Here is a 24,865-nt window from a genome sequence, read left to right as displayed (position 1 = left end):
TTTCATTTCAGCAGTGACGGAGCGACCGAGCAGTTGCGGACAGAGGCAGACTGTCGAACCAGCAGCCCCAGGTAACCTGCACACAAGGCTACGTAAGGGCTGCTCAAGGTTTCTGGCCTGTTACATTGATTTTTAAGGAAGTTTTGGAACACTAGGGAAGTTTTGGAGGACTGGAAAACACTAATCAGAGCTCAGTAATTAAAAGGGAGAGTTTTTAAAGCTCCATCAGGCTGTCAGTCCCATAAAAAATAATTATATGGAACTTCATTAGTAGGAAATTAAGGGAACATAGAAGAGTTAACGTCAGCCAGCACGGTTTTAAGGGAAACAGAATCTGTCAGGCAAACTTGATATAATTTCTCAATGAGATTATAAACTGGTAACAGACATCTTTGATGCATTTGTGTTGGTACTGCATGATGATTTGATTAATAAATTAGAACAATACAAATTCAGCAGGCTTGTGTCAGTGACTGGCAAGAATAAATAAACTCCTTGTGGACAGGCTTTCAAATGGTACAAAGTTTGTGTGGCAGCAAATAATAAGGGCAAGTCCCAGACTGCTCGGTAAGCCAGACGCAAGCAATGAATATTCATGCGAAGGTGACCAAATGCCATGTGTCTAGGGACAAAGAATGTAGCTTTTCTTACCGGATGGAAAATTTCATCCCAGACGGCAGTGACCTGAGAAGAATTGAAGGTGACGGTGGGTAATCAGCTGGACATCAGCCTCGGCGTGAGCCTGCTGTCAATGGGACTGGCTGATGGTACCCATGATGGTACCAACACAGCGTTGAGGAGGAGCAGATGGATTCTATTCTCCTTGTGCGTGTTACTACAGCCACTGCTCTATCCCCTTCTGGCACTCACAGACTAAGGAAAATCTTGAAATAGTGTAGGTTTTGCAAAAATAAAAAAGCATAAATGAGTAAATTACTGGAAAAGGTGCCTTCAAGTGAAAGGCTCCAAGAACTCTGTTAAGCTGATCAAAGAAGAGGTTGGTTGATCGCAGACCTCAGGACCATAGGTGAACACCAAAAACTTGGTAACAGCAGACTTGCAACTCTACCAGCCAAGGGTGAAAAGAGATCTGCGGTTGAAATGTGAAGTCAGAGGCCGGGTGGGATTTTCTATGGCATCACAAACAGCACTGAGTTTTCCTCTTAAAAATATGCTCAGATCCCACCATAGCTTTAGAAGCCACTTGACGCATGGAAAATCTATGGTTGGCGCTCCTTAGAAGCTCCTCCTATGAGGTAACAATATCCCTCTCCCTCCCCATTTGATGTGAATATTTATGAATCTATGGAAAGGTTTTTGGTGCTTTTCTCCCCATGAGAAAAATGTGATGTTTTGGTGGACATATTTAAAGGAAATATTTATTTTGATTCCATTCAAACCCAAACATTTCTTTTTAGACAGACTGTTACAGTGCCTCGTAGCATCTGCCCACGTTGCTCTGTGGAGATTAAAGCTCTGCTTTTCTCCAGGACGTGGTCTTGCTGGCTGAGTCACACCATGCTCCACGCGCTGGTCTCCTTGCTGAAGCACTACGTTGCGGTGTTGAAAACAGCAGCCCTCATTCTTTCTGTTGCTGCACGAGAGTGAGACTAAAACTTCAGTCAACATCAGAATTTGATGACTACTTGATTTCTTAGTTCCCGTCTCCATGCTTAACCCCCTTGTATCATAATCTAGTGGATTAAGCAATGTCCTCATACCAGAGGAAGCTAGATCCCGTTTCCAAGAGCCTTATTTGTGATCATACCGTTGCCTAACCGAGCATTCAGGAGCGAACCTGGCATCAGTGTCATTCGTAGCAATTCTCATCCTGTAACTAAAACCAGTAAGGATCGTTGCCAGCCACTCACTCTTTGCTGGTGTTTAATCCTGTTTCTAAAGCTCAGTGAAGACAACGTGCTAGTCACCACTGACTTCAGGAATATTGGCTCAGTACCCAACAAGCCCCTGCTAATTTGAATGAAAACAGTAATCTTCTTAGCCGCTAACAGCGATGGACGATGGTATCTACAGATTTTACACTGGAGCTGAGTATGTATCACACACCAAGCAGCGTTACGTATTTCCCGTTGCCACAGGCAGTTCATCTGAACAGCCTGAATTCCAAAGCAGTTTAAATCACAAATGATCTGCTCCTTGCAGCAGCCACCACGGTGTTTTACCATGGGGGATTGCCCTCGTACGCTGCGGTGCTGGAAGCACCAACCTTCTGCTGCGGATTTGCCGGCTCGCCTGCAGCACTGGCCCCTGCAGAGCAGCCGGCGGAGGCAGGCACAAAATGCACAGCGCTTCCCCCCAATACAGCTCCCGACCCAGCCCCGGGGGAAGGCAGCGCCAGGCTGCTGGGCTCAGAAATCGCCCTGCTATTTTTATCCGCTTTCCTTCCACCGTTGACGTGTCTCTTTGCTTCTTGGTCCTCGGAAAGCTTCTATCAGATCTCCATGGTGACTGCCGTCGGAGGACAGATTTCCTCGCTGGTGTTAACACATCCAAAGCGACATCCATCTGGTCTCGCGCGACACCGTGTTTGGCAACCGTAGGCTTGATGTGCAAGAGCTGGTGAACTTCACGTGAACTAACGAAGATTTTGCCAGGCTCTCCTTGCCCCTCCTGTACTGTTCCAGTCATGATGCATTGCGTTTTGGGAAGTTATTTTATCCCCTTCTCATTTAATTAAGTGATGACACTGGGATGTTCAGACCAGCAGCGTTCAACCTTAGCAAGCAGCGGTGAGGGAAGCCAGAGGCGTGCTCGTACAACTAGTGTAGTTTATTTATATCTCAGCAGATGAAAGAGCAAAAGCAAATGCAGAAACCCTTGGTGGCATGCATAGCCTGGTTTGGTCCTGCTCTTCATCCCACCATCTGTGGCCCTCCCTGCCATGCCTCTGGCAGAGCGTGGGATCTCCATGCAAGGACGGCTCCGCCACACCGATAACGCGTGGCTGGGAACGGGATTCTTCGAGCATCATTTTCACAATAACAATAATAAGGAGACCTTGACATCTGAGGGTGTTTCTGGGGGCTGGCGCTGTTTTCTGGAGGAAGCTCCGGCGTGTCCTTGGGTGAAGATGCCTCTTGGGTTGCGCAGCTGGGGGGATGCACTGCAGCAGCAGCAGGTGGGACGTTCTAGGATCAAGCTGAAAGGTGGCTCTGTGTCGGCGGGGAGCTTTGTTTGGGACCACAGGCAATGGCACCTTTTCAGGGTGGGGGTGACATCATTTATGGGGCTGAGGGACAGGATGGGGCAGGAGGAGCAGAAATTCGTCCCTCATGGTGCAGGGGGATGCCTCTGCTTGGGGTGGTGACACAGGTTCCTTCCTGCTGGGACCTCCTGCAGTGTCACTGCCATGGGACAGTGTCCCCTCAATGGGGGATATTGCTGCCATGGGGCTGTGTCCCCTCATGGTGGGTCTCACTGCCATGGGGCTGTGTCCCTTCAAGTGGATGGCACGGCCATGGGGCTCTGTCCCCTCAGGGTGGAGGACATGGGGTCCCTGCCATGGGGCTGTGCCCCCCATGGTGGGTGTCACGGCCATGGGGCTGTCCCTCCTCATGGTGGGTGTCACTGCCATGGGGCTGTGTCCCCTCATGGCAGAGAGACACGGGGATCCTGCCGTGGGGCTGTGCCCCTCAGGGACGTGTCGAAGCCATGGGACTGTGTCCCCCGGAGGGGGGGGGGAGGTCGGCAGCCGCTGCCGTGGCGGTCACCTCCCCTCCGGGCAGCAGGGACGACAGACGCCCCCGCCCCGCTGCCTCCCCTCCCGTCCGATGACACGACCTCCGGGGGCCGCTCCCCACCGCCGGACCCTCCCCGCCCCTCGGCGGCCGGGCGTCTCGCAGCGCCGGCGCAGGCCGCGGCGGCGCCCCCCGCCCGCACTACATTTCCCGGCGTGCCGGGCGTGGCGGGGCCGGGCCGTACGGAGCGGAGCGGAGGAGAAGAGCGGAGCGGGCGGCCCCGGCGTTGGTGCTGCCCGGGGCGGGGAGGGTCGGGCAGGTGTGGTCGGCGCAGCCCCATGGAGCGGGGGAAGATGGCGGAGCTGGAGAGTCTGGAGACGGCGGCGGAGCATGAGCGGATCCTGCGGGAGATCGAGAGCACCGACACGGCCTGCATCGGCCCCACGCTCAGGTGCGGCCGGGGCGGGGCGGCGGGAACCGGGGCGGCCAGCCTGGGTGGGGGGCTCGGGGCTTGGGCAGGCTTCGCCTTGGCACCCCCCTTTCCAGAAACTCTGAAGAAATGAGGAAATTTTAATTATTCTAATTATTATTTTATAATGGTTGTTTCCGAGGAGTGCCCGCAGCTCCCTCGCTTCCCCCTGCCTGGCTCCCCGGCGGGGCTGCGAGCTCCCCGCCGGATCGGGCCGGGCCGGGCTGCCCGGCCGGTGGAGGCGCCGTGAGGGACGAGCCTCGGCCTGTGCCCGGCGCCGGCTGCGCGGCCTGGGCTGGGGCCGTGGGGCGGCTTCTCCTGCGGTGTCAGCTCCCTGCCCCTCGGCTCAAACCCTGCTGGGCCCTGCACCCCAACAGCCCCTCCGGGAGCTCTCGGGGTGCCCGCTGCCACCTTCCCCCGCCGGGCAGCTCGTAAAGAGGGGAAAGGAGGGCATTTTCCTGCCCTTAGCCGGGAATCTGTCAAAGTTATTCTTGTAAACCGTCGCCTGCCCTTTTTGTTGATTTGTGTCCATTTCGCAAAAACCATGGCTAATTGTGAAGCCGTGGGTATGGGTACAATTACCATCCTGACGATGATATGAGTTAATGCCTCTGTTTGCTTAATGGATCCTTTGTTCTCCTATTAAGCATCTTTTCCCAGTGGTTCTTGCAGTATCCTTCAGCTGGGAGAACCCGTCGCTTCATCTGTGTTAACTGCTGAGCTCTCCTCCTGCCCGAGGAGCACAGATGGATAGAGCTGCCCGCCCAGGAGCGCTGCCCGTGCGCTTTTCCTTTTCCTTCTGCTCCTTTCTGCGAGTCTGGGTCTGGCGGTTCAGCCTTTTAGGTATTTCTTTGTGATGCTGGTTAGGGTTTTGCAGCAGGGGCTTCTGCTGCGTTGTTAATCTGAAAGATGCGGTAGCTGGCTATTTAGCCGAAGCCTGTGTCTCATGAGAAATCACCTGATTTTTTTAAAAAAATAGTATATTTTAGATAAATTATGCATATCTAAGACCTGTCCTTGCTAGCCAGACAGCATCGCTGTCCTGGTAGAAGCCATGTAATGGATTTGGCAAACTGAGATACCTCATCCTTGCTTCTCCCCCTTAAAGTAAAATGTAAGTTCCCCAAAGAACTTTGTATCAAAACTAAAATGCGTTCCTCAGGATGGTGAGCACCAGCGTGCGTGTTGTCCTCTGGAAGGTTGATGGTAGAGGATTTTTATAGCTCATTGTAACCAAACTGATCAGGCTGAGAGGTGGGGAAAGATAGAGATGTGTTACCAGAAATACTCAGCTTCACATCGTAAATAGTTGCATTATCGCGAACTTAAATTTGGCGATAAGCTTTCTTGCTTTTCATGGCGAGAGGAACACGGTGCCCTTTTGCAGGACGGTGCAGGTGGTTTCACCTTCCTCTTTCAGCTGCTCTGCATCAGCCCAGGAGCTGCCGAACTGGAAATCGCAGCACCAGGTGGGAGCGTTTGGGTATAAACAGCACTGGAGCCTCCACAGAAGCTCTCCGTTTCTTTTCAACGTTTAAGTTTTACAAAGTCATGGTTTTAAATGACTCGGGTGGCTGTCTTTGAAAATAAATGGGTTTCAGCTGTTTGCGCCCATACTGCAGTATCACTGCAAGTCAAACTTAAAACGGGAAAGCTTTTTGTTTATGGAGCAATAGGGCACTGGATTTATCTTGCTATAGGGTTGCCCATTTGTTTAGTTTTTTTGACTTTTTTCCCCCCCGTGAAGCCTTTAAAGGTGAACTGCGTGGTAGGAGATATTGAGAATTAGATTTATTAACAAAACTGAAAAAACTGGTTTGAATGTCTGGGAACTGCCAGAATGAAGAGTGTGGGTGGTTTTTTTCCATTTCATAGAACTAAGTGCAGTTGATCTTGTTTCTTAATATTAAGGTTAGATGAGGAGTTGGGCTTAATGTCTGTCTTTGCATACCCACAGAAGAAACACTAATAAGTGTCTGGGGCAAAGAAAGATTTGTGTTTTGCTGGCATTAACTTTTGGAGTACAGTGGTACTTCATCAGGAGTATTAGTAATGATATAAGCAATACCTGCTCCAAGGATTTCTAGAGTTGAAAGTAGACCAGCTCAGGGCAAACATGATGTGCTGGAGAGGCTGGAAAAGAAGATGATGGGAACTTTTAAAAAAAAAAAAAAAAAAAAAGTGACTCACTTCTTGTAGGCATCATGGAAGAAATGTGTCTTCAGGAGGCAGGCTGGCTTCCCTTCTAGGAACAGCAGTCCCAAAGCGCAGTTCAGAATTAGGCTGGGCTGCTGGGCTCCTGCTGCCGGCCGGGGCTTGTTTGCAGAACTGCGCTTTTATCAGTTTCTGCCTCAGCAGAGCGAGATATTCTGACCGCAGCCGCTCGGTGTTGTCCTGGCATAGCGCTCAAGGCTGAATTGCTATTATCAAAGGGTGACAGAAGAGTTAAGATGTTAAATTTAAGGTTCAACTAATTCATCTGTCTGGGTGGGTTTGTGTCCCACCCATCAGGCAGAGCGTTTTCGGTTAGAAAAATAGCAAGTGTAGTAATTCTTGCCCTGGGGCAGGGGAAGGACGAGATGCCTTCTTGAAGTCCCTTCCAGCCCTATTTTTCTGCTCTGTTCTCGCTGTGATGATTCTGGGAGTCAGCGGCATGGGCCGGGACTCCATTGTGCTGGGCGCTGTGCAGATGTGGGACAAAGCCTGCCCCTCCTCAAGGAGAGGGATTTCATTCTAAATATAAAACGGGAGACAAGGGCGTGCGAGGAAGCGTTGCAACAGCCATGGTCTGTGTGATGAGCTGTGCCCCTCTCACGTCTTGCTACGCTGGTGGCTCTGATGCCATCGGGGTCTCTTCTAACAGTGAATGTCATTGTATTTGAAGGAGGACACTGAGCGAGTTCAGTGAGTCTTTGTGGGGATCCCCTTGTGTCTGCGATGCTCCTGGAATCGAAATAATCCACTTCAGGATGTCTTTCCTGCTATTCAACCTCTAATAATTATATCTATTGCTCCTAATTCTACTTCCTTCTGTTGTTCTAGTTCTTTTTTTTTCTCTCATGTTACGCTTCTTGATTTTGCAGAGTATTTTTGGATCTCCTGTCTGTATCTAGGTTTCTAAGAATCACTTAATTCTGCAGGATCAGATAACCTTCCAGAGGAAAAGAAACTCTTTCTTGCTTAAAACCACCTCTTGGCTAAGCTGTGACACCCAAGTGCTCTAATTTTTGTTACGCTCAATTGACCGATCAAGTTTGTCGCTCTTTGGTGAGCTTTCTGTCAACTTCAGCTTTTTTTTGTGTTTTTTTTTTTTAAGTGACGGGAAGCTAGCGATGGACCGTAATATTCTAACTGTGGTCACTGTATGCGTGGAGGGATGCCTCTGTGGTTTCTAATCAAAGTTACTCTTTGCATAAAGGGTCGTCCCTCACTCTGCAAGCTCATAAGGCATTTACTGAGCGCTTGTCTTGAAATATCTCAGTTTTGATGTGTAGAGATTCCTTTATTGCAAAGCTGATGCTGTCTTACTTTCTTCTGTGATTTGTTTTTCTCCCTTTAACTTCTCCCTAGCTCTTTTTGTACAAAATGTCCTGTGTTTTGTGCTGTACTCCTAGATTATAAATGATTGACTCAAGACTGGTACGGAATAAAGGCAGGAGAAACTGCCATTATCCTGTGTGACACCCCATAAATGTGGGCTGTATAACTTCACCCACTTTTCCCTGCGCTCAGCCCCATCATCTAAGGATGAGTCTGTGTGATTATCTGAATTGCTAATCACTTGAAGTTCTTGGTTTCAGCCTGCGGGTGTTTTGCTGTCCTTTCCCGTGCCGCTCTGCAGTGTCCTTTAACACTTGGTGTCTTCTCACAGTTAAAATACAGGCTTGTATTTTCAAATAATTTCTTTTTGGTTATATAGCTGAAGCTCTGGAAGTCTGTCACTCTTGGAAAAACCTTTTCTGGCTCTCAAGCTGCATTTGCAGCTTTTTGATATCAGTGAAGGATTTTTAAACAGCGCTTGATAAATTAAAGAAGCTCTGTCTGGCCACATAGGTGTACTTACGGTATTCCTGCCGTCTCCTCGCGGCTTTAGATCAGATAAAATTACATCGATACTGTAGTAGTCTGCTGCTTGTCCACTGAGAGATTGGAGAAACTCTCTTCTTCCCCAGCATTATAACAGGAGTTGTTACTTAAAGCAGAGTGATTTTTCTTGGGGCCACAGTTGTTCATAGCTGTGGATCATGCTCCTTGTTGCTACCTCTGTACCTTCGCGCTTGGTTCTCCTGCAGTGCGAGTTGCTGGGAAGGATCAAGATTTCCAGGCGATTGTTCTCTACAGCTGCCTGATTTCATGGTTTGTTATTCTGCCAGCTTTTGTGTAATTTGCAAATTATATCATCAATCTTTTTTTTATTTTTTAGATAATATATTTGCTTTCTAGATTGTTCATTAGTAGTTGAGATTGTATCAGTTATGTTGGGACTAGTGCTTACCTGTGCACCTTTAGAAAACGGAGAAATGTTGCATCTTGGACAGCAATTCATCATCCAGTCTGTGCTTTTATATATTTTTAATAGGAGTTTCATATCTGTCTGCTAATTATGTGTTTTCAGAGAGATTACAATGTTGTTTAACCCAAGAATGAAATTAAGAACACTTGATAGGGTAGTGTTTCTACTAAGCGGCTCTTGGCTGAGATTAAAGTAGGACTGTAATTAAGCTCTATTCTCTAAATCCTTTATCAACTCTTTCATGACTGTGTCTGGGATTAGCATTGCTCTGGTTGACCTGGAACTACCTGGCCGACCCGTTCACCATACTGGCAACGTGCCGTGTTCATCCCCTGCCTCTAAGCTGCCCTTGTGCCCAGGTTCATCTTAAGCAATGGAGCCAGAGGTCCTCAACTGCAGGGTTTTTTTTTAAGGATTCTGGGTCTCCTGGCTCGAATGCTTGACAAGTAATGTTCTCATTTGGGACTAATGGATATAATTAACTTCATCTCCCATAGTGACATTGCCTTAACTCCTTCTTGGTACCCTCAGGCTCTGCCTGGCTGTATGGGGATAACATTGCAACATCTGAGCTGGATGTGTGGGAGCCAGAAGCGCTGTTGGTGTTGGTCAGTGCTACCTCGGGTCCAGGCTGGAGCGATGTAACAGAGCAAAGAGCAGCAGCTTGCCCAACATCCTGACACCTGAGCCAGCACTGATGGCCTGGAAGGAGGATGTTCCCTGGTTTATTTTCTTCTAGAGCTTCAAATGGAACTGAGCTGGAACTATTACAGCCATGTTCCTGGTGCTGGTTCAGGTTTCTGGTGCTGAACTTGGAAAATTGGGTCTTTGCTTGTAGATGTAAATTTATGGATGCAAGTGCTGGCGTTCCCCCGTGTCTTCTCCTTAGCTGAAAGTTGTGGCATGAGTACCAGCTCTGTGGTAAACCTGGTTGGAAAATGGATCTGGATGGGAAAAATAACCTAGCTAAAAATGTTTTGCTTTAATACAGCTCTGTTTCAACATGTTTTGCTGCGTTAGCACAAATACTGTTTCCAACCCAGGGAGGAGGTTGTGTGGGGATGGGAGCAAGGGACTTGGTGATGGCAAAAGTCAAGACTGAGTCTTGCTAGATTTCTAAAAGCTCAATGAGTTTCTCCAACCAGACGCTAACCTGCTGTGTTGTTCCTAGCCTGTAGTCCTGGGCACTGACATGAGTTTGGTCATGCTGCCCGTGGTTGAGTGTGTGTTGCTTCTCACAGTTGGGGCTATGAGGTGTATTTTGATGGGCCAGTATTGGCTTAAGCAGTTTCTCCATCTTCTGTTTGCTCCTTCCAAACGCTGGTGCAGCACAGCACTCATGTGGGTGCTGAAACACAACCCTCCCCTTTCCCACCTTGAGTTATTTTTTTCAGCTGGATTGGTTTGCCCCACTTCATCTTGGGGATTTGGTGGCAGAGTACCGGTTCTGGGGGTCAGCTGTGCTGTTAGGCATCTGATGTCTGTGAACTTGGACATATTCTTCCATGAGTGGATTGAAATCCCCTCACCTGGTAGAAGACTGTTTTACTTGGTTGGGGAGCGTAACTGGTTTACAGTGGGTCGGATGAGCATGGAAACCATGACAGAGTAAGGAGCAGCAGTTTGAGTCTTCTGGGTTGGGTGCTAAGAATGAAGACTGGCCAGGCTGGTCCTAATCTTTGCTCCAGTGGGTGAGATGAGGATAATGGTCTGCATTACAGATGTGAAGTGAGGAGTAACGACAGGCAGCTGGCTTAACAGCTTCCCTATTTGTATTTTGGAGTGGAGGAGGGAAGATGGTACAGTGTCCTTCTGATCACTCTTGGGACTACCTTTACTGTGACTGCTGCAGTTTGTCCTTCAGCTGAGCCTGCCTTGGGTGAGGGGAGGGGAAGGAGACCCTGGATCAGCTTCGGGATGAAGTGGACCTTCTCTTACACGTGCCAGGGCTGGCTAAGCAACCCCACCTCAAGGTCCTAGGCACGGTAAGAATTGAAGAGCGTCTGAAAATCATACACAGTATCTGTAAAAAAATCCCCGGAGTCTGAATACTATGAGAACTCACATGTAACAGAGCTAAAACTATACTGAGTTGTTGTCTGGGCTTAGCACCCTTTAGCTGCACCGTGTGCCACGCTTTGCCTCGGCTCCACGAGTTCCATCTCAGAGTTCCATCCCTTGCTTTATGTATAGTAATACGTGAAATGCCAAGTGCCAGCAAAGCAACGCCATGAAGAAATAGCTCAGACCGTCTAGACGCTAACTGTTGGCCACAGAGCTTGCTCAGGAAGCTGCTTGTAACAACTGTAAATTGTCTGCTAATAAAAGCCTCACAGGATCTTTTGAAGCATCTTTCAGCCCATTCTCCTGCCACCCAGACAGGGAAACTACAATCTCCTGAAAATGAGCCTGGTCCTCTGTTCATATGTACATAATTAAGCGTCTTTTAAAAGACAGTTCATTGCAATACTGTTTGAATTATATTAGCATTCCCTTCTGGTCAGGCTAATGGTGTTCAGCTACAATTTTTCTGTTGCAGAGAAAAAAGTAACAGCAGCTGCTCCTGTGAAATAATCTGGTATCAGCATTGACGGTCTGTCGGGAGATGGGCTGGTCTGGCTTAATGTGTGGAGCATGGGCAATCTCTGCCTGAAGGTATGCTTTACTTAATTATCTCAGGTTTTATGGATACTTTCTCATTTGCAGTGCTAAGGTTCTGCAAACAACTTTGAGATGGTGAATCCTTGTAATTCATATAACCCTTTTTATTTCAGTCTGCACCCCGATGCAATATGAAGAGAACAGCTCGCAAGAATGTACCGCTCAATTATTTATAGCTTGCATTTTCTTGGTTTTTCTTGCAGAAGTACATTCCTTTCTGGAATTTAATGAATCACTGTCAAAGGACAGATTATCAAATGCCTGTTCCCATTCTGTGGGATGTGGTCGTGTGTCTGGGCTCTGAGTAGCTCACTGAGTTTATTTTCCTGCTTACCCTCCAAGCATGTCATCTGTGATAGCAGTGTGTGAGGTAGTAAGCTAAAAGGGGATATTTCCCTTGAATCTTCAGGGAAAGGCTGCTCTACTAATCTGTCTTGGTGTCTTTTGGAGTTGTCACTGCGTATGACTTAGCAGTATTTCATCTCGAGCTGGCAGCTGAGCTCATCTTTAGAGCTCTCTGGTGTCCTGCCCATAGAGGATTGCAGAATAGTAGTCGCTCGGGGACCTGGATGATTGCCCCTCTGTAGGCAGAGTCCTGTGGCTTTTAAGTCTATGTGGACTGTCCTTTCTGTTACGCTTTTTCTGATTCCACTTGTAATGGTTTGAAGGATTTTTATCTTTTTTTTTTTTTTAGATATAAATAAAAGGGACATTTACTCCGTGGCTGCAGAAGCCAAATAGTACTGACTTTCTAAATCTTTTCCCAAAGGAGAGCAAACACAACCTTTGAGGGGGAAAAAAAACCACCCCGAAATGATTTGGATTGCTTAATCTAGAGAAGACAAGACGAGCACACAATTCATCTTCAGATGCAGAATAGACTGTTGAGAAGATGAAGAAAAGCTCTTCTTTCATGGTTGTGTGCAGGCTGGGATCTGGACTACAACTGCAGCAGTGGGGATTTAGGATAGATGTAAGAAAGTGCTTGCTGACTAATAGTTGAGAAAGTCATGAAAATGTTTGTGCTGGTCACATCAAAAGCTTTTCTTCATTGTCTCATCGCTGGGGGTAGTGAGGAGTGGGTGCTTATCAAATGAGACACAGAGTAAATACAGACACACACTTCTAGTGTCTTGCAGTCTGCACTTCAGAGACTTTCGGCACAGATTGTACCAGCTCTCTGTTCAAGAGCTTCCCGTGGATCTTTTCTCCACGACTGTGTCATCGATGTTTTAGGCTGCTAATGCTCTCACATTGAAGCAGTTTGCAGCGATGAGTTCTGCAGTTTAATTGTGCATTGTGTATTCCTTTAGGGTTTAAAATTGTTTTTTTTGCTAGGGCAAGGTCTAGGCTGTCACAAAGGATTATGAGAAATAGTAAGTCAGTCATTTTTTGTGTGTGTGTTCCAAGCTGAAGGTTCTTAATCAATTCAATCTATTCTCCTGGTGAAGCTGTTTTGAATTGCTCATTATCCCTGTTGCTTTTCTTAGTATCTTTCCTCATGCAACTATCACCTTTTTTGCAATGATGCTGGAAAGATCAGAGCTGTGCGTAGTGATCAAGATGCAGATTCACGTCCTGAGATGTGTTAAGCAGCACAGTTGATGTTCTCTGCTTTGCTTTCTCTTCTTTTTCTTGCAGTTTCTGTGGTCTGAGCCAACTCTTCTGACAATATAGCCACAATAACTAATACCACTGAGGAGGAGAGACGCCAGCGTTAATTTGGAGCCCCTCGCTGTTGGTGTGTTAGAAAGGGTTTGTCCCCTGTTCCTCCTCTGTGAGTGTCCTGCTTTATGCTGCTGACACTGGGCTTTATTTGTCATTTTGTCACCTGATACTCAGTGTTGTAGGATCCTTTGCAGCTTTTTGCTTTGGAGTTAATCCAACTGAATAGTCCCGTGTCCTCTGCAAAATGTCATCTTGATGTTCATCCCCCTTCTCTAAACCACTGTGAAACGCATTGAACTAGAGGAACATCAACCCTCTATTTTTCCTTTGAATTTTCATAATGCTTTTAACATTCAAGCGCATTAGGTTGACCAGATCCCCCTTGTTAACAAGTCTGACTCCTTCAAAGAGTGTTAGTGAATAAGATGTGTGAACACCACCCAAAAAAGCTGTTGTCTTCTCTGCTGTATTGTACTTACATGTTTGCTAACTACTTCATAAAAAAGATTTCTACTTTGCCCAGTCACGTTTTGTGCTCCATAGCTTGAAGGACCCTTCACGCGCTGTAGAAGCCACTAAAGAAATCGGTATCACATTTTCCATCTGCCGCTTCCCTTGCGGTAACCACAACATTAGCCGTAGATTATTGCCGACCCGGTGTTTGTGGCCTGGCAGTTTAATGTAACGCACCTTTAGATGCCTTGAGCAACCACAACCATTTGTTTTACTGAGCTGGTCTAAGAATCTTCTGTTAACATCTCTGTCTGCGGCAGCAAGAGAAGTTTAGAGGTAGAAGCTCCTCAGTCCCATCTGTGGCACACAGAAATTAATTTCTCCAGCCATTCTGCTGTAGAAGAGTTTTCCTGAAAAGCTCCCACTCCCTTTCTTGCTCTGGCAAGTTTCCTGCTTCTGATGTTTGAAGAAGATACTAGCTTTTCATATATTAACTAATTAGCTTTTCACATGTTTTTTTTTTTTCCAGAGATTACTTTGCATGTGTGCTTAGCTTACTGGGATTTGCGCTCTCTTCCATGGTTGGAAATTTTTTCTTTTATTCCTTGGAATTCTCCTCTACTGCTGTTTAACCGTGGTGGCTGAGGGGGGTGTCTGTGACTGTTTAAAGCCTTTTTTCGTAGTTAGTATACTGCTGCCTTAGAGTGCATAAATGTCTTTTAAGCAGTTTCATTGCCACCCACAAGCATGTAATACTTCTAGCTGTTCCTTTTTAATTTCCTTTTTGGGTAGGAAAGAAATGAAGAAGCACGCTGTTTTTCTTCTTTGTAGTGATATGCGATGGTAACGGTTTTCTTCTTTCTCCCACAAAGGTGCTTGATTCACGTGTTTTACTCTGACTGTTGCAGAGTGCCCATCGTTAATTCTGAACGCTTCAAAGTGTTGGAGCAGAAGTACTTTCTTCTGTAGGTTGTCCTGACTCTCTGCTAACAAAACTCTTTGGCTAACTTAAAACATTGCTCTTAGCACGGCTCCCTCGTTTGCCTACAGAGCATCTTGTGTGAAGGGTTTGCAAAACAGGGTGGAAATACGTCTGTCAGTAGTGGGTTAGGGAAGGTTGACCTTGCGGTGGGGATGGCAGTGGAGGAGGTGGCTTCTGGAAATCCCTTCCTGGTGAATCAGTAGGGTGCTTGACTTTGATCCATTGGTCTGTCTGGTCATGAGCTGAGGTCCAAAAGCAATAGCTGGGCTGGCCTTGATGTCCTTTCAGTAGTAGGTGGTGCTATGCAGTATGGTCCTCTGCTCATTGTATCTTCAGTATGGTAGTTTTGGGGGGTCAGTATGTCTCTAGCTTCCTGCTGAAGCTCGTGCAGAACTTGCTTGTGCAGATCAACTGCCTTGTGTGTGGTGCTCAGGGTATTTCCGGTAAGCATGTGTCCAAGATTTGAGGACCCACCAGAACAGCTCTTCTCAAGAGCATGCTGCCACTGGAGCAGTTCCTTCAGCCTGGCTTTGGTTGTCATCCTTTGTCAGCCTTTGCGACGGTGGCAAGCTGCGCGCTGGGTTAATCGTTCTGCTGGATGTCGTCTTGTCAAGGTGGTGCCATCTCCAGTGTCATAGGGTAGCAGCCACGGCTCCTTGAAAAATGTAAAAATAGGAATCCAGGCTTCTTGATTTCCTGTGGCTGTATCTTAGGAAGCAACATCCGTTAATAAAATCTCTAGACACAGTTTAAGCTCATCGTAAAGAATTGTTTCTTTGTAATACTCAGCCTGTTTTCCAGGTGCTGTCTGTCTTGCAGAAGTTAGGATGCACAGTGTGCCTGTCTGCTGGAACTTCCTCTCTTGGCTTCTAAATCCGTTTTGGTTTGGAAAATCAGTGTATGGATAATTAGCTCTCCTGCTGGGTTGGCCTTAGGGCTGGTAATTTGCTCAGGCAAGAGACACACAGACATGCTGGTTTGTGCTCTTTCAGTCGCTTAGACACAAAGGGGCTGAGCAGCATTAGCTGGGGCAGAACAGCAGGTGAGCAAATCCTCGGTATCTGCTGCTTCTCAACCATAGCTATTCAGAAAGCTGAGGATGAGGCTAGTTATAATCCTGCTTTTTGGGGTGAACTGGTGCCTTTGGGATTTTAAACCGCAGGTGGCAGTGACAGAAATGTCCAAATCTGCCCAGGTGACTGTTTTTTCTTCCTGAAATCACTGTGGCATGTTAGGCTCTTATTTGGCACCCTGTTATCTGACCTGGTTTTTAATAACTTGCTTCTGGCCTGAACATCCAGTGGGTTGTGAATGTGCCCAGCATTGTCACTGGTGCAGCAGGAGCACATGAGGTAAGGGCACCCTGTGTGCGGGGGGAGGCTTTTAAGGGCGCTTGGGAGAGCAAGCTGACCTGTCTGCCTGACATCCTTGTGTCGGAGCAGGACTGTCGCAGAGCTGATTTCAGTTTGCCTTGCCCGCTCTGGGTGTGGTGACATGTCCTACACAATAGATAGCTGTGCTGTGAGGGCATGTGTCCTTGCATGCCCCAGCTGGGTGAGGAGGAAGCCCAAGGATCTGCCCTTGGGTGTATTAATAGATGAGGATTTAGCTCAACAGTTGTGCGATGAGCTGTGGCTTGAGTGTCTTAAACTCACCATTGACTGCTGTCCCAGTGAAAAAGTTTCTCGTGTTCTTGAAAATCCAGAACTGACATGTGAGGGACCGAAGCCTCCTCAAGCTCAGGCATCCCCACGGTTGCTGCTGCTCATTTGGGAGATGCTATGCTTCAGTCTTCGTGGCAAGAGGGCGAGGGTGCCGGTAGAGCTGCAATAACCTCGTCCCTCCTCTGCACCCTTCTCCCTGGGCCAGCACGCTGATGATTCATGTGCATCCCAGAGGAGCTTTTTTTCCCCCCATCTCAGCATTGAAATAATTCCTTGCCTCCCTTTCTGCGACAAAAAAAGCTCCAAAAATCTCTCCCAAGCTGCTGCACTCCCCCCATGCAGTACCTTCTGCGAATGTTGGGGCCGAGAATACTGACACAGTGGAGCAGGGTGTGTGGCTGTGCCTGATGCTTAGCTATGCGCGTGCTTTGAGTTTCAGGCTTGCAAGAGCGAACAAACAGAATCTCCTCCTTAAAATCTGTCAGTGACATTAAGAGATTTGCCAGGTCTTCCATAAAAGGTTCACTGAGAAGCCAAGTGGTTTGTTTTGGGTTTTTTTTTTTTCTTATGGCCATCCAAGAGGAACACAAAGGGGAAAGATGAGCGTAAGGAGCATTTTCCCCCCCCCCTCTGCTGAGTAATGAAGAGCTCAAAAGTAAGATAAGTTGCTGGAAATGTGGAGACAACTCTTGGCAGCTTTTTGGGTGATGGACATGGCTGTAGACTCTGCTTTCAGGTTGATGTCTCAAAGCCTAAGTGGATGTGAACTTCCTTACTAGTAGATACAATCTATTGGAAGATGGTACCTGTTAACAGAATATTTTCCAGGTATCACCGTTCATAAGCTACCCTTTGTGTTCCTTCTGGGTGGATGGTTGTTAGGAGCTAGAGAGTGTAAAGACAGTTGAACCATCTCATGAATCCATTTCCTTCTTTCTCTGTCCAGTTTGGAGAGAATTGGACACAAAAGATTATGATGTGACTTTGATAGAGAAACTATGCCCATCTTGAAAGGCTGTTAAATATATTGGTATAATGCTCAGCTTGCGTTTTCCTGGCAGTTAATGTAATCTGATGCTTCTTTTATAAGCAGGGATGGTGGAGCTGAGCTGGGTGCATGTGCAGGTGTGGAGAAGACAAACCAGAGCTTGTGCCCTGCGGTTGGAAACTACTGGAGGACACGGAGCTGGTGCTGTGGTTATGATTGCGTATAAGTAGGAAGGGTTTGGCCAGGGCTGGGGCAAGGTCCGGGAGTGAAGAGCTGGTGTGGGTTATGGGATGTTGGGTAATCGGGCTGAGTGATCTGGTCTCGGGGTGGGAATGGAGGAAGCTGGTGGCTTTTAAATTCAGAGTGAATTTACACATGGTCTTGGCTTAGAAACCAACCTCGTGGGGTCTTCCTGCATGAGTGAGGAGTTGCCTTTGGTAGAAATAGAAACTCCACGCTCAGCTTCTTTGGTGAGGACATATGATCCTAGATTAACCCTTTAAGATTATGGACTTTGTTGCTAATCATCTCTTAAAAGGAGGCTGGAGATCTGCTCACTGTGAATTCTTTGTATCTTCTGGAGCCATTTCTCCCTCAAATCAGAGTTTTCCTTTGTTCAAAGTGATGTGTGCCTGTGGATACTTTCTATTCCTGTGGCTTCAGGGTGAAGTAAAATGTATTTATAGGACTCTCTAACGTTACAATCACTTTCCGATGCTGCAGGAAAGATGCAGGACTGAGAACAGAACATATTCCACCGGAGCCAAAGACCCTGACTGGGGAACAAGAGCCAAGCTGTGCTGTGCATTGTCATAAGGACGGTCTCTGCCCTGGTGGACTGTCGTTCTTTGGTGTCTTGTGATTTTTGTCTGCTTACTTTTTTAGATTTTCAAACTTAACACCACCCTTTTGAAGCAGTGGAAGTGCTTTTAATTGATAGGTGATGTCCATGAAACGTCCATGTCCTCTCATGAAGAACTAAGATCAAACTTGTCCTGGTATTTGGCCAAGCAACTTCAGGTGAAGCATCTTTCTGGGAGGGAGCGTCTGGGAATTTCAGATGATCCGTTTGGGGAATACACATTTTCCTTCTTAAGTTCTTCTAGAACTGAACTGAGATGCCAAAAGCATTTCAGCTCACAAGCAAAATGGCAGTGCTTGCTGTGGCAGCATGCTTGTGGTGGGGATACCAGCTGGTGCAGGTATGCGACCGTGTCTGTGTGTGACAGCACTCCTTGAGGTGCCAACTGTCCGTCCTGCATTTGGCATCTCACTGCCTCTGCACTAATCATTTGGTAGATGTGTCTTCTGCCTCCTGTTCTGAATAATCCCGTGCTGCTATTGTGCTTTTATTCTAAAAGGCTTGTAAATGTCTGAGCAACGTAATAATTCAAGCTAAAATGCTGTTGCTTCTGGCTTGCATCCTGTAGCCCAACACAAACTGGCGGGTATTTTACCTATAGGACTTGAACCGGCTGTTCAGGGCAGCCCTAAGGGCTGCTCTTCCCAACGAGATGCAGGGAGCTTGGCTAGCTCGCCTTGGAAAGGTGCAGTCTGTGCTACTGGTTGTCTTCTGCACGGGGTGCTCTCACTGAAACTCCATCTTCTGGTTTTAAGTGAAATCCTTCAGAAGTGTTTGATGTTACTGGACCTCCTTTGCATTTAAGTGCTAGGGAAGCCCTGGTCTGAGTTTTTCCTTAGATTGTGCCCTCCCATGCAGGACTACAGCAAACTTTTCTCTTTAGGAAAACTTCTCTTTGACCTTTCAATATCTTACAAGAAAGATGGAGAGAGACTTTTTACCAGGGCCTGTAGTGACAGCACAAGGGGCAATGGTTTTAAACTGGAAGAGGGTAGGTTTAGATTGCACATAAGAAATGTTTTACGATGAGGGTGGTGAGGCCCTAGCACAGGCTGCCCAGAGAAGCTGTGGCTGCCCCTGGCTCCCTGGCAGTGTTCAAGGCCAGGTTGGATGGGGCTTTGGGCAACCTGGGCTAGTGGAGGGTGTCCCTGCCCATGGCAGGGGGTGGGACTGGATGGGCCGTGAGGTCCCTTCCAACCCAAACTGTGCTGTGATTCTATGAAACACAACCACAGAAGCTAAAGCCACATAATGTTAGTTATCTTTGTGATCGCTCCTCTGAGTTGGTAGCGCAGCCGTACCACAGTGTATCATGTTATGGCTCTGGTAAGATGTTTTTTGCAGTGCAAGCTGGAAATAGTGTAGCTGGGTTAGGAAGTGTGCGTTGTGCTGGCCCGAATGGATGGGGACACTTATGTTCTGGATGAGACAAACTGGAAATTGGAGTTTTCCAATTTGTCCTGTACTTGTGGTCTCTGCTGCAGGTGTGAATTTATCTCGCAGTCCCTGGGAATCTGTGTGGCACCCTCCAGTGACCACAAATGCCCTCTGTGCTGGTTGAGACTGCCTGCTAGCAGCTGGGTAGCACAGGCAGGATAAAAATAAAATAATACATAATTGATGCAAATGTTTTGTTCATAAGCTAAAGCAGATTTGGGGCCATGCAGTACTAATACATAGATGGTTCTTTTGTGTCTGCCTGCTCCTGTCTGCTAGCAATTTTTTGTAGTGAAATTACATTGTTAAGAACAAGGATTTGGTTTTAAATTCATCTGTTGACTAAAAAAACCCCAACCACCAAAACAACAACTTCTTTCTATGTATTCTGTAATATGTTGGTCCAGCTTGTTTGCTTCTTGGTTCGGAAGCAGCAACTAAAAATGAACATCACTTGTTGGTATTGTGCCAGGAATTGTTGCGTGCCAGACAAACTTGTGTGCACTTTATTTTGGAGAGAATTCCAAAATAGGTGCTGGAAGGGAACTTGATAGATGACACATCCACGGATTGCAGTAAAATATGTCAGGGGTGTTTGTGTTTTTATAAAAGCCTCAAATACCATTGTGTGTCTTAAGGGGAGTTAACTCTTTTGCCACAAACTGTTGTAACAGGAAAAAACCCATCAGTTCTTTTATTGTCACTTTATGGACCTGCTGTCCATTTATCTGTCTGCACTTAATCTTCATTTGTCTGTTTGATTTTATTGTTTACCTGAAATATATAAAGTTAATAATATTCTCTCCTGGGAAGCACGATCTAATTTCATTCCTCTCTGATTCTCCCATATAACAGAAATCCATGCTTGCCCTTCTTGAAGGGATCTCTGTGTCGTGTCCAGGATGGGATTTCAGTCATGCACGTTAAACGCATAATCACGATTATTTTTTTTCTTGAATATTTTTAATTCTAATGCTCAGATTTGGGTCTGGTATAGATTCATCCGAAGTGTAATATGCAGGATGCTCAGTTAGAGTCTGAGGTTAACTAATCCAAATTGGGCTAATTAAGCAGTGCTTTCATTTTTATTGGAAACTATAATGAGAATAAAGGACAATTGAGTTAGAAGGGCAAAATACAAGGGATATAGGTTTTTAAGTGCTTGTTATGCTGCCTGACTGTACTCACAGTCTGTAAGAGATAAAGGTAACAAAACCGTATTTAATTACACACATGGCAAAACGGCAGTGCAGAGGCTGCAAGCAGTGGCGAGGACAGAAAAATAAATGGAAGCTGGAAATAAAAGCAGGAAGTGCAAGTCGAGATTCAACCTGGCTCGACCCAAGTGAGGTTTATTTGAAAAATAACTTGCCTTTGAGTGTCTGGCAGTGTATACAAAAATAAAGCTCCCTGTCAAGAAGAGAGTATAATCCAAACCAAAGAGTCCTGATGGGAACAGAGCACTTGAAAGGTACTGCCAGTGGGAATTTCTGCTAGAAATCTAGTTGCTTTTGTGCTTGCACCCTCTGTAGTTGGTGGTATGTACTGGGTCTAAGGATGAGGGATGTGTTTGCAGGCTCTGGGCTGTGGGGCTCAGTGTGCTCAGATCTTCTTCTCACTTTCCATGGGGGAGTGGACCAGAGAAGAAGGTAAGTCAATGCTGAAAGATGGGACAGGGTAGGAAAGAGCTCCAGGGAAAGGAAACCATCCCCAGAGACTGAGATTGTCTCATCGTTTCACCCACCAGCTGAATACCACAAAGCTTATGGCCCCCAAAAGCACTGCCAGTTGTCTCCTTGTGCTCCCAAGTCTCACCTGAGAAGATGCTTCCTGTGAGCTCTGTGCCCAAGCTCAGCCTCAGCGATGGAGAGCAGTAACACAGGTGATTTCTCAACCTCCCAAAGCAACAAAATGTGAAGCTGTAGAAGCAAAAGCAAGCTGAAACTGCTGTTTGGATTAACTTGCCCCCAGTTTAGTTAATCTTCTGTGAGTTTTCTCTATACAAAGTATGCGTGCATAAATTCAGACACAAATGTGCTTTGCTGAAAGGCTGTGAGTTTTTTCATGTTGGAATGGAATATACTCGTTTGAGTTACAAGTCAGAGGAGGAGAATGCTGCTTTCAGTAGCTTAGACGAGCAGTAAGTTATGTTGTGAGGTTGTGAAGAGCAGTCCTGCAATGGCTAGTTCAAAAAACCCAGGGTGTTTCTATCCTTCTGCATAATCTGTGTGACACTTAGGAGTGCTTTAACAGATCTTTTTCCATGTCTGATGTCCATGACTCGGCCTTTTTGGGGGAGCGTCCCCTTCCCCAGGGCTTGCAGCTGCAGCTCTGCTGAATAAACTGACAGATGCAGCACTCTTCCCTCCACAAGCAGTGCGAATATCCCCATTTTCTGCTCTGTTTCTTGGGACAATTAGCTAAATACCTTGTAGTCTCAAGACTCTTCATGTATCTTAAAGCATTTCTTCAGCTGTTGCCTGTAAAGGTGTTTTTCTTCAATCCTCTGTATGAATGTTGTGAAGGCTTGATGCTAGCATCCCTGCAGTCTGCAAATCTCTCCTTGTCTAAGAGAAATAGAACCAGACAGGGATGGTGCAGACACTCCAGCCTGGCCGCATTGGTGCAAAGACTGAACACTGTCCCGGGGTGCTGATAACGCTGTCTCCATCGGCCTTGGCTGAAATTGCTGACAATTACTGGGTCCAGTGAGGGGGTTTTGTGACCTGACCATCTGCTCGCTGGGGACCGGACTGAAAACCTGATAAACCAAGTGATAACTGCTCTCACACATTAAAAACACGAGCCCCTTTCAGGAAGGTAACTTCTGTCCTATTTTCAGTTGAGTGAACTGTCACCCAGGGATGGCTTTTTCACTAAAATCTGTCTTTTTTCAGTATTCCTTTTTTTTTTTTTCTTGGCTGCTACTTGCAGTACGTCTGCGTGAATGGGGTGTTTGCATCCAGTCCTTTAGCTGGTATTGCTGTAGTGGGCTGGGTATTACAGTTTTCCAGCAGAGACAAATTATTAAGTATCAAAGCTTTAGTGTTTTTACTGTGTTTGCTCAGAAGAGGTATAATAAAGGAGCAATTTGTTTATTTTTGGTGTATGATTCGCCAGGAGTTTTGGGAGAAGCTAGATCCTCTAGGTGGGGAGGAATAATACAAACAGATAAATTCCCATCCAGAAGCTGAAAAATGCCATGAAAAAACCCAGCAACTCAACGTTGGCAGAGATGCAGAATAAAAATGTGCTGGCTTCAGGGTAATTGCATTTTGGAATGTTTTCTCTGAAAGATTTTTTTTTGAAGTTTTAATATATAAGATTTACGGTCTGCTTGCCCACCGTCTGGCAGGAGGGAAAGAAGTAGGTGTGTTTCTGGAAGCTTGCAGGCTGGTCTGTGTGTTCATTCTGGCAGCGTTGGTAATTACTGGTCTGTTAATTTGTGGCGTTCAGGAGGTGTCATTGAAATGGAGCGACAAGAACGTTTAAAGCTAAAGCAGTTCTGCCTGCGAGGTGTCACGGGGACGTCTGCGTGGGGCCCTTGGGACTCTTTGCTCGCAGCAAGCTCGCCCGAATCTGTCTGTCTGTGGGACTTTTTTGTACTTTCCAGCAGCTCTCAGTGCTCCATGTATGGGATAAGAGGGACTGAGTCTCCTGTGCTGTGGCACACAAAAGCTATTTCATGTTCTGCAGTAATTGCTTTTCTGGAACAGATCGGTTTGACACCACTAAACCAAGAGTCTGAGGCAGGTAGTGGAATGGTTTAACGAATGTGAGGGCAAACAGGTTGCTGTTGTTGTTGTTATATTATTATTATTTTAAGTGCATTTACATTTTTCAGATAATGAGGCATTCCAAGCATTTCCCTGTTCCCGGTGGGTTGTTTCCTCTTCCTGCAAGAGGGTTTTGACAGAAGTGGAATTGTTCAGTTCTGGCATCATGACTCATGGTCTCCCTCTGCTATCGAGTTGTACGTACGGTTTTATACAGCTAGATTGTTAAAGAGCTGCTGCGAGCCCTTCACGTGAATGCTTCTCCTCCCTCTTCCCCCTTCTCTTTCCAGGATGACAGCAGTTTTATTTTTATTTTCTTGAGATCATGGCAGTGATGATTCATTATGTTAATCCATAGTGTAACCTCCTTGTTTGTCCTGTTATTTGTTTAATGCAGTTGGACACCAAGTTTTGCATCCTCTTCAAGTTTTGTGGCTTCCAGCTGTTATATATAAACCTCATATCTACCCGCGTGTGTGTGTGTATATATTTTGGTCTTTGTCTGCCGGTGCTGCGGAGGCTGGCCCCGCTCTTGGCTCTGGAGGTGTGCTTTTCCCACGTGAAATTTTGGTAGACTGGATGTTTCTCTGAAGTTCTCCCTAGCCTTGTTTTCAGGCTGGAGCACAAACTGGAAGGCTGTTTTTCACTTAGACTTTCCGCTGCTCTTTAATGAGCTTTTGGCATGCTTTTTTTGAGATGTCTTAATGTGGATTGTATTTTTAGAGCAGCTCATGCTTGAAGCAGCTACAGCCGTGTAAAGATAATCCCTCAGTCGTGAGCTTCGCTGTGTGAACCAGCTGAAAATAGCCGTTCCCAAGGGGTAGGTGGAGGAACACGTGTGTGTGTGAGCAGCCAGCTCTGTGCAACTGCTCCAGTGACCTGTGTCTCCATTCACTTGTATGCTTAGGAACTACATGGGGAGAGATTATATGGGGGGGTTTGATCTTTCTTTGGCTTTTTTTTTTTTTCTTTTTCCCCACAGCTGGGATGGAGAAGGTGGGCTGGGAAAGCTGAGGAATGATTTTTGGGGACCAGATTCAGGTTTGGAGTTCCCAAATTCTAGTGCAGAGTGCCTGATACATATATACTATACCATCTCTTCCCTGAGCCATGTTGGGGTTACACACCTGCCCCATGGCACAGGGAGGGGGTTTTGCTATAGCTGGGGTCTGCCCTTTACTATCTTGGGTGGCCGTGGATAGTTTTGATCGGCAGACTGCCTCACCGGGACTTCAGTCCAAACCCAAGATCTTCTGGAAAAGCAGGAGCTGTGTTGATGTGTCCTCAGCTGGCGTCAAACTGATCTTAACTAAGCCAGTGGGTCCTCTCAAAGTTTCGTATATCTTAATGCTGCAAGGCACACGTTTCGGCTGGCTTTCCCACGTGGAGCGTGCGAGCCTGGGCAGCTGCTGGCACGGGGCAGGTCCCTCTACAAGCCAAGAAGGTGGGACTCATAAACAGTCGATTGTCCTGATCTAATCACGAGCCCTATTTTTACACATCCTGTGCCGTCTGTGGTTTTTTTAAATTGAACCAGCATGCTACAGTGTTTTTCCCCTTGCCCACTTCCCAAACAGGAAAAGTCAGGACTTTATTTTTTCCTCTCAAGGAAGACATCTAAAATGCTGCTGAAGGACACCCGTATTTTGACAAGCCGAAGGTGTAAATGTATGAGAGATGGGGTTTGGCTCTTT

General features: G+C 46.7%; 1 protein-coding gene across 5 annotated transcripts in view; it reads left to right on the top strand.

Moving 5' to 3' along the window:
- The first annotated feature begins 3,912 nt into the window (after positions 1–3,912).
- Positions 3,913–24,865, top strand: part of EXOC6B (exocyst complex component 6B) — a 306,176-nt gene continuing 285,223 nt past the window's right edge. For 4 of the 5 annotated variants that reach the window (XM_054824526.1, XM_054824524.1, XM_054824525.1 and 1 more), the window contains exon 1: positions 3,913–4,149. In XM_054824526.1, the coding sequence (XP_054680501.1) occupies positions 4,037–4,149 (113 nt within the window). In that variant the 5' untranslated portion in view covers positions 3,913–4,036. The remainder of the gene's footprint in view (positions 4,150–24,865) is intronic. The other variant, XM_054824522.1, reaches the window with a different exon arrangement.

Source organism: Grus americana, chromosome 4, assembly GCF_028858705.1.
Source record: "Grus americana isolate bGruAme1 chromosome 4, bGruAme1.mat, whole genome shotgun sequence".
Lineage (NCBI taxonomy): Eukaryota > Metazoa > Chordata > Aves > Gruiformes > Gruidae > Grus > Grus americana.
This window is presented reverse-complemented; position numbering and strand designations above follow the sequence as displayed.